We start from the raw sequence: 14,622 nt of genomic DNA, 5'->3' as shown, positions 1-14,622 counted from the left end.
TTGTTGCAGTGGCATTGTGTGTTTAATATTCAGCCCCAGTAAACAACAAAAATGTAAAAACAGATTTTTGCCTTAAACAACAATGCCCCCTGTGGTGAGGTCACAGGTATTGCATGTGTATTTTATAATTACTGACCAATCTAATTCTCAGGTGTTCTTGCCCCGACTTGCAGACTTGTGGACTTAATGCGCATGTTCCTAAGTCCTTGCAATTATGCCATTCACCTAGACCATTAAAAGCGCATTACTGCACACTTTTAGAGAAAAATCTAGAATCAAGAGTCTGCTTGGGATGCTGGTTTCAGCAGACTCAGCTTGTGGAATTACCCAAACATATAACAACATAAACAAAAAGACAATAAACATGACAACTGATTTGTATTTCAATGTAATTATCGTATGTTAAATACTGTATACAAGGTGTGCTGAACTGTAACTGATTTAAAATTTATTAGAACTTCTGATCTTCAACAACAGCTCCACTGGCTACAGTAGTGAAACTTGTTCTGTGATCTATATTAAGATCAAGTGAAAGGTGATGAAGCCCTCAGAACCTGAGAGCTAGAGGTGGTTTCACATGCTCAATAATGTAAACAAAAGCAACAAGCTGTGTACTGGCTTCTAGGACGATATTCTGTCACTGGTGATAACCATGGAAGCAATTATCCTAGCTCTTACTGCCAAACAGTGTCCTAGATATTACATGACCTAGATATTACATTACTAGGACATCCAGGCAACAATGAGCTGATGGTGGGGCACCTCTGACCTTATTGTCATGGTCAACACAGAAGCGCTGACCACTGACAGACAGCCGAGATGGCTGACAGAAGTTGATCCTACACCAATGGCTTGAAAACGCGAGACTGACGGAGAGCACAGAGTCATTCGTGGCGTCTCAAGAGCAGCGAGCTCCAGGATGATCAAAGCATCAGAGAAGACCCAAAATGCAGACTGTACCAAGGAGCTTCTGAGACAACCCAGAAAACCCAGCACAGAGTAGCAGCATGCAAGAGGCTGCAAGGTGAAGCGCACGGTGAGAGACACATCCAAGTGTCTGGGATCACACACAGCATCATATACAAGGCTTATGAGCTGGACACCACCCCGGTCCCACCAGGAGGGACCTCAGAGCATGGTGAAGAAGGCTGAGATCCTGTGGGATCTCCAGATCCAGACAGATAAACAAGTAGTGCAAAACTAACCAGTCAGCCTGATAGTGGACAAGATGCTCTAAACAGCATCTGTAATAGGTGTGGAGCTCGCAAGTGGAAGGAGTATTAGAAGTTAGAAATATCTTAGGGACTGAAAGAAGTGAGGGAATACGGAAGGCTAACACCAAGGTTGTGAGGAGTGGCTCCAACAAACCCCAGTAGTGTAACTCTAAAATATAGAGACCGATAGATAGAACATTGACATTGTTTTCTGTAGTACAACACTTTAAACAAACATGCGAATGCCTCTCAGACAAAAAACGTTGAAAGGATACTTTCTCTCTCTTTCACGATGAGTCGATTCTGGTCCTCTAGCTGCAGGATTTTTTTCTCAAACGTCTCTTGTTCATCTCGGAGTCTCTGCACCGACTCCTCTTTCTCCTCACTCACCCTGGGGAGCAGGGATGCCAGAACAAGGCCAAAGAGTTACAAACCACACCACACCAAAGACTAAAAGCATCCATGTACACGTTAAAATTAACACCCACCACAGTTATGTTTGGGGGGGACTTGAGTTGAACCCCATTTACATAATCTAACTTAATTTTCCATTTTCAGACTAGAACTGTGACATTTCTAGATGGTGTCACAACCTAACAAAAATAACAGCTTTCTCTACTATTATTTATTGTTTTGTGATGGCCTAATATCCAAACCTACTACAGGCACAAACTTCATCTTAAATGACCAAGTGTAACAGACAAATACAAATGACCTAGAAAACCAGTATTATTGAACTACTGCGTGTTTTTAGGTTAGGTCATATAATTCAGTCATGCGGAGTGCATCTTGGCCAAAATTCAAAATCTAATTCTTTATTGGTTTCTAAGTAATGCCGTAATGTTTTGCTTATTAAAGCAAATTAATACTGTTTTGTATCACATAACTACAACAAAGCAACACCTTCAAGGATGTGCTTACCAGATCACTTTTCTAATAAGTATCGTTTATACATTCAGGAGAATACACACATGCATGGGAAAGACTTATACCTGGCCAACTCTTCAATCAGGCTGGCAATACGACGCTTGTCTTCTGGGCAAAGATCCTTAAGTGAAGCTTTGCTGTTAGCTTGAACTTTACTAGGCAGCAGCTGTACACAAGGAGAAAGAAAAGGAGTCTTATTATTACTTGTGTTGTTTGATTTTCATACTCAGCACTTTCAGGAGTGAAAGCACAGAAACCAAACCAAATCCATGGTTTACCTGAGCCAGAGGTGGTTCTGACACTCCATATGGCGTTTTGGATTTAGCAGAAAAATCTGAGGTCCTCTGCAATGGGGACTTGGGCAGAAGTGGCTCTATGGCGATGTGTGATGTGGGCAGCTCCAAGTTCCTCCCATTCCTCCCTTCCTTGTTTAAGGCAGGTTTCCCTTTGATCCTCCTGTCTTTGCTGCTTACGGATCCAGCCTTCACCCCCATCTTCCTGCTCATTCCTGAAAGAGGAGTAAGACAGGTGAATAAACGCACCCTCCTACTTTACACCATAGCACCTCAGTACAGTATTGAAGAACTTCGGCATCGGAACATTCATGTCACCTGGCCTTATACCATCACCTGGCCTCATACCATCATGCCATAACTACCTCACCTACACCATGCTGCTGATATAAACCTGTATCAGTATCTGTTCCGACAGACCAGTGAAATGTTTTTTATGTATATATGTTATCTCGCACTGTTATATGTTATCTTATGTGACTAAGAGGTACCAATCAGAATCTCGTTGTATCATATACAATGACAATAAATTCTACTCTACTCTACTCTACTCTCTACTTATGACCTTACCTCTACCTGAAAGTGGATGAGGGCTAATATATTTATAAATGTGCCAGTGAGATTTTGTTATCTAAACTGATACTACTATGTTCTTTTCTATGTTCTGTCTTACCTGAAGCGTATACTACTGGCTGCTCGCAGTCTGATGCTGTTATAGTCAAGCAACTTTATACATTCATAAAATAACTGTGTGCACTGTAGGTACTAGTAAGCAGGAAACACAACAACATTCTCCTTTTCCTCTTAATAGCTCTCATGTCAACAACATACAAGCTTAATCTAACAAGTTACACGGGATTGATTTAAAAAACTATAATGGCCAAACGGTTAATGGTATATTAATGGTATGTTAATAGCTAATTAGCTAAACACTTAGTTCCACATTTCCACTGTTCATGCAACTAAAACGGTCAACATGTTATGGGACAGTCAAGGGAACAGTCCACTTATGAAACTAAGAGCTAGTTTACAAATCATCACGTTCCTAAATGACACAAACGATTAGATTATAGATTATAATCGCGGATTATAATTATGACCTTACAAAGATTATGATAATTAGTTACATTTGTAACCGTGATGTTGACGTCACCTTGATGGTGCGAGTGCGCGAGACAGTTATTTAAGTAGCTAGCCAGCTAGCCGGCATCTCGTCGACTTAACTAATATACCAACCATAAATAAAAACACCTAAACATGAATATGATATGAATATATATTCGAAGTAAACACGAGCGGACAAGGAATGAATCGTGAACAATTAGCAAGGATACCGTCATCTATCCAACAAATCGCAGAGTTTCTGCCCTCGGCAACAGCGGCCATATTGAAACAACCGCCACGGCCGGAGTAATTTATGAGACCCCGCCTCCTCTTTAGATCGCAGGAGTGTGATTTGTTCATCTTGCCCCCGTGCAAGCCGCGCTATTGGCCACACGAGCCATCTTTCATTCCGTTAACCAATAAGGTTTCAGAATTTCTGTGTTTTGGGTTCCGTGTTACCATGCGTCACTTTACTGGGAGATTGCGGCACCTCTGCGGTGAGCGATGGAGTGTGCGAGAGATGAGAAGACCTTCAAAGGGTTTTCAGAAAGACTTACCCTAGGAATAAATCGGGTTTTGGGTGAGTCATTATTATCAATGTTAATATGCTGTTACTACTTTGTAAAACAGAGATTTTACTAGAGATGTTCCTGCCCTTAATGTTAATGTTTTAAACACTCTATCACATCTCCAGAGAACCTCCCTGGTGTCCTGGATGTACGGTTCGTTGATCGAGAGCCCGCAGAGAAGCGGTATCTCCTCTCGTGGGAGCAGGTAGGGAGCGAGGAAGGCGTCGTGTGTTGACAAAATGCCAATGAATGAATGAATAGATTTAAATATGTGCGTGTTTATCCTTCAGAAAAACAGCTGTGTTTTGCCGGAGGATCTGAGAGACTTCTACCTCACAACAGATGGCTTCACTCTCACCTGGAGTTCCAAACTGGAAAGTGAGCTCTTACCCCTGTAGTAACGCATGCATTGATCTTGTAAAACATGTTAATAGCCCTTGTTAAGTTGTGTGTGTGAATGGAAGTAGAAGCTGTGTGTTAATTGTAATGTGATCTTGGGCTCCTTGAAAGGCATCATGTTATTCATTCATTCAAGTCACTTGACACTCATTCAGTTGATGTATAAGGTACACTTGACAATGCCAAAATGCAGGAAAATGGTAATAAAGTAAAATTAATAAGCAAATAAACCAAGAAAGGCAGAATAGACAAAAACACCTTAAATAGACCAAAAATCTAATCAGAAGTGAGGAATCTTTAAATGGAATTTAACTCGATTGTAAAGGAAGATTCCTTAATCTCAGGGCAGCCACCATCACCCATTAATCATAACTGAGAATGCGTAGAAGCCAAGCATTAAAGAATAAAACCAATCTAATTTAACAGAATAAATATTCTGGGAATAATATTTCTGCTTTACAGATGAACCGGTCCCTGTTGGTTGTATGGTAATTAACAGTGTGGCCAAGCTCCGCCTTCTAGCCCAGTCAAACATCTACGCCCTCCCCAGTGCCCCCACGTTAGCTGACCTAGACTTTGAGGATGAATCAGAAGGTGAGGCTGTCCAACGGCACATCCAGAAGCCAATGTAATACAGCTCATATTTGCATTAGGATTTGAACAATTCTTAAGGCATATGCTGGCATATATTCTGTTGAATTCAGCAGAAGCATTTTGAGCCTTTAGGGATTTTTTTTGTTCCTTAGGGTCAGAGGGATATGAAGAACCCCACTTTGATTCACGTTGCCGAATATTTGAGCTTGACCCCTGTGGTGGAAATGGCAGAGTCTGCCTAGTGTACAAAGACTGCATTGATGGTAATAATACATTTAAAGCATAACCCTAACCCAGTGTAACCGATGGTGTCCTGACTGTTTCATATGCTGGATAGATGACATGCACTATTTTGGTTGTATGACCTGATAACTTGTGACATCTAGGTGCTGTGGCCCAGCAGAGTGAAATATGGTTCCTGGACCGGTCATTATACTGGCACTTCCTGACCTCCTCCTTTACTGCATACTACAGGCTTATGATAACACATCTAGGCCTACCTGAGTGGCAATACATCTTCACCCCATATGGGCCCAGCCCACAGGCCAAGGTAGGAGGAACAACCAACATTGTTTTGCCTTTGTAAAAACAACTAATTAACTGTTTAATGGTGCATATAGTCCCTCTACAATTAAAATCAAATTAAACAAGAGAGTGGTAAACACTAGTGATGTCAGTGTTGTTAAGAGGGCTCTGTTTTAACTTGCTGTTCTTGAGTTTTAAATGCTGAAAGATTAGATGCTGCTTGTGCTTCTAATTTGTATTCATTAGGATGGATTAAGAACTTAGCCGTGTGTGCAGAGGTAATTTCACCACAGGCTTTTGTTCGTAACTGCAGGAACTTTGTTTTTACAAGTCTTTCATTACTATGCAAGTGATGAGGCTTTCATTATATGAATTTAACTATCCTTCATTTGTCTTTGAATAAAATAGTTGTGAAATATGCCCCGTAGGCCTGACTGTAGTTCAGAGAACCCCAGTTATCATTTCCTCAGACTCTGCGATGACGGGCCAGTGAGGGGCACAGTGATCCTGACAAAAATTGGTCTCTTCTACCACAGCAGTGGGCATCTCTTTATCAGCCCCTCACGTTCTGCGGTGACCCTCATCTTGATTCAGCTGGTGAACCGTTCCTCAACAAGCTGGACCCAGCCAAGGCTTTCCGGAGTAAAGCCAAGCCACCCGCTTCCAAGAAAAAGCAGCCAGGCCAAGCCCCAAGTGGAGAGGTGTCTGCAAAAGGGCAGGGAGCCACGGGCAAGCAGACCGCGAACAGACGATGACACAGCACTACTACCTGGACTCTTTTATGCTGTTATGCTCAGCAGATGTCCCGTTAACATAACATAGGAAACATTTCTGCACTTGTCTGAGCACTGAGGTTATGCCTGTGTGTAAAGAGATGCAGTATGTTCTGTCAATGTGATGACCGACAGCCAGAATTCCTCTCGCAACCAATAGGCACTCTGCTTCTCTGTGAAGACCTGAGACGATTTTATTTTCTTTTTACAATATTTCAATGTTCAATCTTGGTTTTCCTTATCCTTTGTCTATAATAGACACTTCCCTGACTCAAATTGTTGTCCATTTGTGCATCTTATCATTGTATATGTAAAGCGTTTACAATGGAGAGGAAAAAAAACTCCTCAAGAAAAACATGAGGACAAAACTTTGTTACATGTCTTACACTACACACTATCTTCTCAAAAATTTCTAATGACTTTGATCTTCTTTGGTATCTGCATGAACACTTTACTCTCATGTAGACCATCCATAGGTCTACATGAGGCCTATCTACCCAAGTGCCAAACAAGGGCCTGGTGTTGTGAGAAGACCAGCAAACCAACCAGAAGAGACGTGCACCACAGGCAGCCTCCAGACATCCATTAACAGGCATAGGAGGGTTTAATCTCCACACACAACCAAAGCATCTTGTTTAGGAGAGGATTGGCCATTCTGCTGGTCCCAGCGCTTGGGCTACCTGATGTGCTAACTGTTCACACACTTTGAGCCCACACCGTGTCTTCTGGGCTCTAGTTCCCCGTTTGAGGAGGATGGAACATCTCTATAAATACTCTATAGTTGAAAGCCCCAACAACTCCACCTACCAAGGGGGCCACGCATGGAACCCACCACCAACCACTGCCCACACTGGAAAAGAGTATTCACGTGATTATCCATGACACATTTGAGTATCATGCCCTTTCATATTTGATTTGTGAACGTGGTTTAGATTGTACTGCTAACTAATGAGTTTAATAATGGAGAGTAAGAATGGAGAAGTACTGAGTTTTGCGGAATGACAAAACATTTTTGTGTTTTGTTATTTCAGAGAAATTTCCTGTTTGAGGAAAGAGCTAATGGGAGCTAATCAGATCCTTCTCTGAACAAGAGCCACATGACAGACGAACTGTTCAAGCGCATATTACAAAGAGGCTGTGTGTTTTCTATCTGCGGTGGCCAAATATAATATTGTCACTTTTACACCTTTGTCAGCTTTACCACACTTTAGTTTCTGTTCTCTATATTTACGGGAATACATCTAATCCCCAGCCTGCAGCAGCTGTGAAGAGCACCAGGTCTCTGGTGGGATTGATGGCATATCCACTGTTGCTCCCCATCGAAACTCCAATCAGCACCACAAGTGCCGCCATCGCCATTGGCTCACCATCTAATTGGGCAGGCTGGTTCCTCTGATCCATCAGAGCCATTATACACAGCAGTAGCATGGCTGTGCCAAGCACCTGGGTGAGGCAGATGGGAATAAATAGTATAAGGCATGTTGGCGTTATAATCAAAGAATAAATCTGAAGAAACAAAGTTCTGACAGGTCCAAAAGCCTTCTTCCTCTCATCCATGGGATGTTTTAATCTGTTACAGCGGGTGTTTTTCTTTCTACTCTCGTTTTTTTTTTATAACATCTTGATCTTCTCTTGGTGACTTCAGGAGTTAATGAGCCTGCTTTCTTTAATAAAGGAATCTCAGCTGGGATATTTTGTCTCACCTGATCCAGGAATCCAGCTTGTAATGAGATGTAAGATGCTGGATAAGTAGCAAAGATCCCAGCTGTTGCTTTGGGGCCAGACACTGTTAAGTTGCCCCCACAGTAGTGGTGTATGGCATCTATTTCACATAAAAAAGAATAAAAAAAAAACAGAACAGAACTAAAATCTGTCTGTTAAATACCCCCTTTTGGCTGAAGGTGCAGACTGACATGCCATAGTATAAGGTAAAGATTGTACCAGCACCAACAAAGGATCCCAGAAGCTGTCCACTTATGTAGAGTGGAAGCATCTTCCAGTGCAAATGGCCGAACACACACACGGCGAACGACACTGCTGAATTCATGTGAGCACCTAGCAGAAGAAGAAGGACACAACTGTTCTTTTAGCGTTCACATCTTTAAACATCTTTAAAAGAAGTTGGTCATTTGGCATTAGCTGGTAGGCCAGAACACCTACCTGATACCTTTCCACCTACATGCACTCCCATTGCTACACCCAGACCAAAACCTAGATTAATACTCCAGTAATGTCCAAAAGCTCCTTCTCCTGTAGCCACTTGTGCAACAGAGCCTAGTCCAAACACCTGAAGAAAAGTCATTTTCACAATAGTGTGTGAGCGGAACATATTGGTCACTAAGCTAGATATGCCTAAACACGATAATAATGAAATCATTAACTATGTTAAAGGGAACCCCGGCTCATAGCATATGTAAGCCTTAATATCATGTAATTACTCTAAATTATTAAGACACGTTGTAAAAAATCACAAAAAGTAGCAGATTTATTAGATTTTCTTTAAAATCCCGCTGCACGTAGGTCGCCATTTTTATAACTGCTGACGGGCGCAGCAGGTAGTGACGTCAAATGGTTGCAGTGACTGGCTGTGGCGCTTGATTTATCAATGATCGCTAATGCTGTACCTTCAAGTTTAGGATCCGCAACTTTGGGAAAGTTTCAAGTTCAGGATTATCTTTGGGAAAACTGTGAAGACTAATATCAGTCTTCCCACTGCCTTTCGACTGGAAATAACATCCAACGGCAACACAGTGTGGCATGGTTTTGTTTAAGGTAGCTCAGCTAACTAACATTAACTTTTTTTTTTTGCGATTTTTTTTCCCTTTATTTACAATAATCGCTTACAAACAAAAACAAGGCACAAATGGTAATACAAGGAATCAGCTAAACAAGTTGAGTAGCATATGTACAAAAAATAAATAATAAATTAATAATAAATTAAAATAAATAAAAAAATAAAAAATAAAAGTAAAATACTTATACACATAATAAAACGTATATTATATAGAGGTTTACATCAGATCAAGGTTTTTCATCAAAAAAATTAGTTTTTGAGCAGAATTGCTTTTAACTAAAATTAGAGACTCCAAGAAACAATTAAGGAAATTTTTCCTTTGGATGTGCCACGGTGACAGCTCCGGACCCTTCCCTGTGGGCGTGCCGTTACGTTGTCTGCGTGTCGTTATGTCCATGTATGTACTTCCGTGGGTGTGGGTTGTTTGTGAGCGTGTTCGTTTGTTACACCTGTGCCTTGTCTCGAGGTCACGTGGGTCTGTGTAACTCACCTATTTATTGTGCGTTCGCGCGGTGTCTAGTGCTCGTCTTTGTCAAAAGCTGCGTGTCTGTATGAGTGTATGCTTGCAACTCCTGCTACGCACGGAGCTTACTCGTGTCATCTCAATAAATGTTCTGTTACACCGTAATCGTCTGGGTGCCTGCCTCCTCAGTCCGGACGTTACAGAAAGACGAGCCGTCTATAAAGAGGGATGCCTGGATATGCTACCCGGGCACCTAAAGGGAAGAGGAAGAGCCGTCGCCACCACGGCTCTTCCCCAGTCCGGCGCCAAGATGCCCCCGTCTCCGAGCAGGAGATGATGCAGAACCCTGTGTGCGCGTTCATGCTCTGCGCTCTGCACGGAGACTGAAAACGCGGAAATGGCCGAATACCTCCGCCAATCGGCGGTGCGGATGTGGGAGGACCAAGATCTCGCCGCGTCCCTAGAGCCGCCCCACCGTGCTGTGGGAGGCGGTAAGAACAAGCCCCAGCGCGCGTCTTCTCCCGTGCTGGTGCCCAAGAGCGCAGAGCAGAGAGAGGTCCTGCTCGCCACCAGAGAGGTGGTGTTTGCGCCGCAGGAGAAAGACAGCGCACTGCTCCCGGTCTTCCCCGAGGAGGAGGAGACCGGTGAGCCGTTTCTGGTGGGTGTGGGCGACTTTTCCCTCACCCCTCCCGAGGAAGAGTTCGGGGAGGCGGGCTCCCCAAGCTCGGAGGAGTCTGAGGAAGAAAGCTCGGAGGAGTACTCCCCCTCGGTGTGCTCAAGAAGCACAGTGTACTACGGGAGGGAGGAAGCCAGTTCCCCGCCGTCTGAGTGCGAGGCGACAGGCGTGGACTCCGAGGAAGAGGAGTATTCCCCGTCCGTATGCTCGGAGAGCACCGTTCGTTACGGGGGGGATGACGTCAGTCCCCTCCCATCCGACTACGGCGAGGGGGAGAGCCCTCCGTCTGTGTGTTCGCTCCCGACGGTATACAAAGGGGGAGGGAGCGGACCGGACAGTTCGCTCGCGTCGGTGAGTGGGGATTCCTGCGGGGAGGAGCCCATGGACCACTCCCGATGCGAGACCCCCGCTCGGTCCATGGACTGGAGCGTGGCCGAGGAGGAGGAGCCGGAGATGGACACCACCCCCGATACCGGTTCCAGAGGGGGCTGGCCTGGCAAAGGAGGGGCTTCCTACGGGGGGTTCCCGGAGAGGGAGCGCCAGCAGGCCTATCGGGCAGCAAGCCCCTACGGCTCTCCCGGAGAAGGGAGTCACGGACCCGGGAGGAAGGTCGCCGTGAGACCCGCCGGTCGCGCTGCCTCCAAGCGGGCTACAAATCGCGCTGCACCTCGCGCGTCCGCCAGGTGTGCTGCCCCCAGGCGGTCGACCAGTCGCGCTGCCCCCCACGCGTCCGACCAAAGCAGGGCCCCCAAGCGGTCGGACAGTCGCGCTACGCCTCGCGCGTCCGCCAGAGGGACTGCCTCCAAGCAGTCGACCAGTCGCGCTTCACCCAGCGCGTCTGCCAGCTGTGCGGCACCTGGCGGTGAGCGGGCAGAACAGGCGGGAGGAGTACCGTCACCTGCAGCGTCTCCAGCCCCCGGAGCCTTCGCGCCGCTACCGGCGTTGCCTCAGGCGGGAAGCCTGGCTCCGGGAATGAGTGTCTGTGTTCCTATGTTTTTGTCTATCCCCTTGTGTCTCCCTAACTTCCTTTTCCCATTTGTGCCTCTTGTGTTTCATGTTCCAGTGTGCGTGTTTGTGAACGTGCCATTGTTTAATGTTTTCTCCCCTGTCTTCCCAGGGAGGGTGTACTAGAGCTGGTCGCGGCGGTTCCCGCCGTCGGGGGCGACTGCTCTCGGAGGCTCGTGATCCCGGCGGTTCCGGACCTGCCTGTTTGTGTTGGTTCGGGGCATTCCAGCTGCGCGGGACGCTCCGGGAGTAGCGAGCCCCTGGCGGAGGGTTCTGTCACGGTGACAGCTCCGGACCCTTCCCTGTGGGCGTGCCATTACGTTGTCTGCGTGTCGTTATGTCCATGTATGTACTTCCGTGGGTGTGGGTTGTTTGTGAGCGTGTTCGTTTGTTACACCTGTGCCTTGTCTCGAGGTCACGTGGGTCTGTGTAACTCACTTATTTATTGTGCGTTCGCGCGGTGTCTAGTGCTCGTCTTTGTCAAAAGCTGCGTGTCTGTATGAGTGTATGCTTGCAACTCCTGCTACGCACGGAGCTTACTCGTGTCGTCTCAATAAATGTTCTGTGTTACACCGTAATCGTCTGGGTGCCTGCCTCCTCAGTCCGGACGTTACAGGATGAAAATCCTAAATTTGGATTCGTTTTGAAAAATCTACATTTATGAATAAAAAACTTTCCAATTAATATTAAATTATTTATTAAAAATTCTGCACTGGAATTCTGCAGATAAATACCAAATTTAATTATTGTCAGATTCAAAGTTGGATAGATGTCATTTAGAATTTTTAAATAGACTTCCTTTACTTTTGGAGGAAGAGGAAACGAAATGTATTTAGTTCTAATTTTATAAATTATATCTTGATCATAATCATTTAGAATATAATGCCTCTTAACCTGACCAGGATACAACACTTTCTGTAACAATCTCCGAGTGAACTTGTTAGTCATCTTTTTATCTTTAAAGTCTATATCTTCTATATAGAGTTGGCTCAAAACAGGAGAGGTCTTGGAATTACATACATCTTCTTTAACCATAGATTTAAGAACTGCTGGGAACGCTTTCATCAACTTGTTGTAAATCTTCACATCAAAAACAAGATTAAACTTCGAACAAAAGTCTTTGAACAATAATATATCTCCATTGTCATCCATAAAGTGTGAAATGTGTGACGCTCGGTAAGGAGGCACGACAAACGTCAAACTGTGCAATGATGAACGTTCAATAGTGAACATAAACACGAAGCTCCGTGCGGAGTGCAAACAGCTAAACACAGTACTCACACAGGCACGAAACTTTAGACAAAGACGAGCACTAGACACCGCGCGAACGCACATTAAATAGGTGAATACACATACCCACGTGACCTCGAGACAAGGCACAGGTGTAACAAACGAACACGCTCACAAACAACCCACACCCACGGAAGTACAAACATGGACATAACGACACGCAGACAACGTAACGGCACGCCCACAGGGAAGGGTCCGGATCTGTTCCGTAACAGAACCCCCCGCCAGGGGCTCGCTACTCCCGGAGCGTCCCGCGCAGCTGGAAAGCCCCGAGCCAACACCGACGGGCAGGTCCGGAGCCGCCGGGATCACGAGCCTCCGAGAGCAGTCACCCCCGACGGCGGGAACCGCCACGAGCAGCTCTAGCACACCCTCCCTGGGAAGACAGGGGAGAAAACATTAAACAATGGCACAAGTACAACCATGCACACCGGAACACTGAACATAAAGGGCACAAAAGGGAACAGGGGGTTCGGGAGAAACACGGGGGCTGACATACAAACAGGGACAGGCAACCATGACATTGCTTGGGCTGCCTGCCAGAGCGCAAGCGGTGGCGCTATCCCTCCAGGGAAGGCGGGCTGAACGGGCGCGGCAGGCGGAACAGGCGGCGGAGTCCTTCCAGTCCTCGGCGCCGCGCCTCCGGCATGTGCTGCTTTTCCCGGTGCGCCCCTGGTCCTTGCACCTGGGGGCTTCTCCCAAGGAGCTTCGACCCTCTTCTTGGGCGACGCCGGAACCGAGACTCGGCGCTGCGCGCTGGCGGATTTCTGCCGCTTCTCTCTCGGCGCACAGAACCCCCACCCTGGACCGCTGACCGCGCCGGTTCCCTCTCGCGCTACCGGGGTCGTCGTCGCTTCAGCCCTCGACGTGTCCATCGGCTCCTCCTCCTCCGAGACACTCTGGTCCAGGGACATGGGCTCCTCCGTGGCAGGGTAGTGTGCCCAACTCATGCTGCTTCCTTCTGACGGGGCACGAGAGCTCTCCTTGCCCAACGGACACCCATTCTCCTCTTGCACGGTGTCCGCTGAGCCCACCGAGACGCTTTCCTCTCCCTCTGTCCCGCTGGTAGACCCGGAGAGGGTCGAGCGAACGGACGGAGGTGGGCTGGCGCTCCCTCCCTCCCCGTAGTACACCGTCGTCTCGGAGTACAGGGACGGAGGGGGACTGACGTTCTCCCCCTCTCCGTAGTACACCGTAGACTCGGAGTGTACGGACGGGGGAGGGCTGACGTCATCCTCTGCCTTCTCGGGGTGCTCGTCGGCGTCGGAGCAACCCGGTGGAGTGGGGCTGGTCTCTTGCTCCTCGTCCGACGTCTGGGGAGCCGCTGACGTGAGGGAAGGGCAGCTGGCGTCGCCCTCACTCTCCTCTCCGGAGTCCTCACTCCCGAACTCCTCTTCGGGGGGAGAGAGGGCAAAGGCGCCTACTCCCACCATAAACGGCTCACTGGTCTCCTTCTCTTCGGGGAAGACCAGGAGCGGTGCGCTCTTCTCCTCCACATTGCAGCTGCCCACGGCACCGGGTAGCAGTTCCGCGGACGCGGGAGGGTGTCTCTCCCTCCACACACGTACCGCGGATGTGCGGAAGTATTCCGCCAGCTGTGCATCCTCCGTCTCCTGAGCTGCGCAGAGCATGTATGTGCAGAGTGGGTCCTGCCTCATGGTCTGCTCGGAGACGGGGGCTTCGTGGCGTCGGACTGGGGAAGAGCCGTGGTGACGCCGGCTCTTCTTCTTTCCCTTGGGGGTACGCTTAGCGTATCCGGGCATCTGAGCGGCTCGTCTTTCTGTGACGCTCGGTAAGGAGGCACGACGAACGTCAAACTGTGCAATGATGAACGTTTAATAGTGAACATAAACACGAAGCTCCGTGCGGAGTGCAAACAGCTAAACACAGTACTCACACAGGCACGAAACTTTAGACAAAGACGAGCACTAGACACCGCGCGAACGCACATTAAATAGGTGAATACACATACCCACGTGACCTCGAGACAAGGCAC

The 14,622-nt window shown here is 47.0% G+C and overlaps 3 protein-coding genes across 7 annotated transcripts in view; 1 reads left to right on the top strand and 2 right to left on the bottom strand.

Annotated features, from left to right (window-relative positions):
- The window catches only part of kiaa1328 (KIAA1328 ortholog), a 7,804-nt gene extending 3,942 nt beyond the window's left edge, over window positions 1-3,862 (bottom strand). The window contains exons 1-5 of one of the 4 annotated variants that reach the window (XM_076994886.1): window positions 3,769-3,862; window positions 3,108-3,143; window positions 2,420-2,649; window positions 2,207-2,307; window positions 1,490-1,605 (exon numbers count right to left, since the gene is read on the bottom strand). In XM_076994886.1, the coding sequence (XP_076851001.1) occupies window positions 1,490-1,605; window positions 2,207-2,307; window positions 2,420-2,649; window positions 3,108-3,143; window positions 3,769-3,820 (535 nt within the window). In that variant the 5' untranslated portion in view covers window positions 3,821-3,862. The other 3 variants (XM_076994887.1, XM_076994888.1, XM_076994890.1) reach the window with 3 other exon arrangements.
- A 120-nt stretch (window positions 3,863-3,982) lies between these two features.
- Window positions 3,983-7,277, top strand: tpgs2 (tubulin polyglutamylase complex subunit 2). Its single transcript, XM_076994885.1, has 7 exons — window positions 3,983-4,118; window positions 4,233-4,312; window positions 4,398-4,485; window positions 4,969-5,100; window positions 5,253-5,363; window positions 5,487-5,650; window positions 6,162-7,277. Exons 1-7 carry the CDS (start codon window positions 4,043-4,045, stop codon window positions 6,378-6,380), a joined length of 870 nt encoding a protein of 289 aa, XP_076851000.1. The 5' UTR covers window positions 3,983-4,042; the 3' UTR covers window positions 6,381-7,277.
- On the bottom strand, window positions 7,276-9,695 carry aqp7 (aquaporin 7). 2 transcript variants are annotated; one of them, XM_076994892.1, is made up of 5 exons: window positions 9,683-9,695; window positions 8,559-8,685; window positions 8,340-8,453; window positions 8,102-8,220; window positions 7,276-7,841 (listed from the first exon to the last, which is right to left on the bottom strand). In XM_076994892.1, the coding sequence occupies exons 2-5, from the start codon at window positions 8,587-8,589 to the stop codon at window positions 7,626-7,628; spliced, it is 480 nt and encodes a 159-aa protein (XP_076851007.1). In that variant the 5' UTR covers window positions 8,590-8,685; window positions 9,683-9,695; the 3' UTR covers window positions 7,276-7,625. The 2 variants fall into 2 exon arrangements, with proteins under 2 accessions (XP_076851007.1, XP_076851006.1); XM_076994891.1 differs by lacking the exon at window positions 9,683-9,695 and having other exon boundaries at window positions 8,559-8,714.
- Window positions 9,696-14,622: the final 4,927 nt, after the last annotated feature.

Source organism: Brachyhypopomus gauderio, unplaced genomic scaffold, assembly GCF_052324685.1.
Source record: "Brachyhypopomus gauderio isolate BG-103 unplaced genomic scaffold, BGAUD_0.2 sc167, whole genome shotgun sequence".
Lineage (NCBI taxonomy): Eukaryota > Metazoa > Chordata > Actinopteri > Gymnotiformes > Hypopomidae > Brachyhypopomus > Brachyhypopomus gauderio.
Note: the sequence above shows the minus strand (reverse complement) of the source record. Positions and strands in the feature narration are given on the sequence as shown.

What these genes read in the sequence shown, in the direction of transcription:
- aqp7 (XM_076994891.1), bottom strand. Translation starts at nt 8,700, where the DNA reads ATGACTTTTCTTCAGGTGTTTGGACTAGGCTCTGTTGCACAAGTGGCT. An exon ending in TGTAGGTGGAAAGGTATCAG is followed by an intron (nt 8,454 to 8,558) that starts GTAGGTGTTCTG and finishes TTCTTCTGCTAG; the next exon opens with GTGCTCACATGAATTCAGCA. An exon ending in AAGCTGGATTCCTGGATCAG is followed by an intron (nt 7,842 to 8,101) that starts GTGAGACAAAAT and finishes TGCCTCACCCAG; the next exon opens with GTGCTTGGCACAGCCATGCT.
- tpgs2 (XM_076994885.1), top strand. Translation starts at nt 4,043, where the DNA reads ATGGAGTGTGCGAGAGATGAGAAGACCTTCAAAGGGTTTTCAGAAAGA. An exon ending in CTGGAGTTCCAAACTGGAAA is followed by an intron (nt 4,486 to 4,968) that starts GTGAGCTCTTAC and finishes TCTGCTTTACAG; the next exon opens with ATGAACCGGTCCCTGTTGGT. An exon ending in GTACAAAGACTGCATTGATG is followed by an intron (nt 5,364 to 5,486) that starts GTAATAATACAT and finishes TGTGACATCTAG; the next exon opens with GTGCTGTGGCCCAGCAGAGT.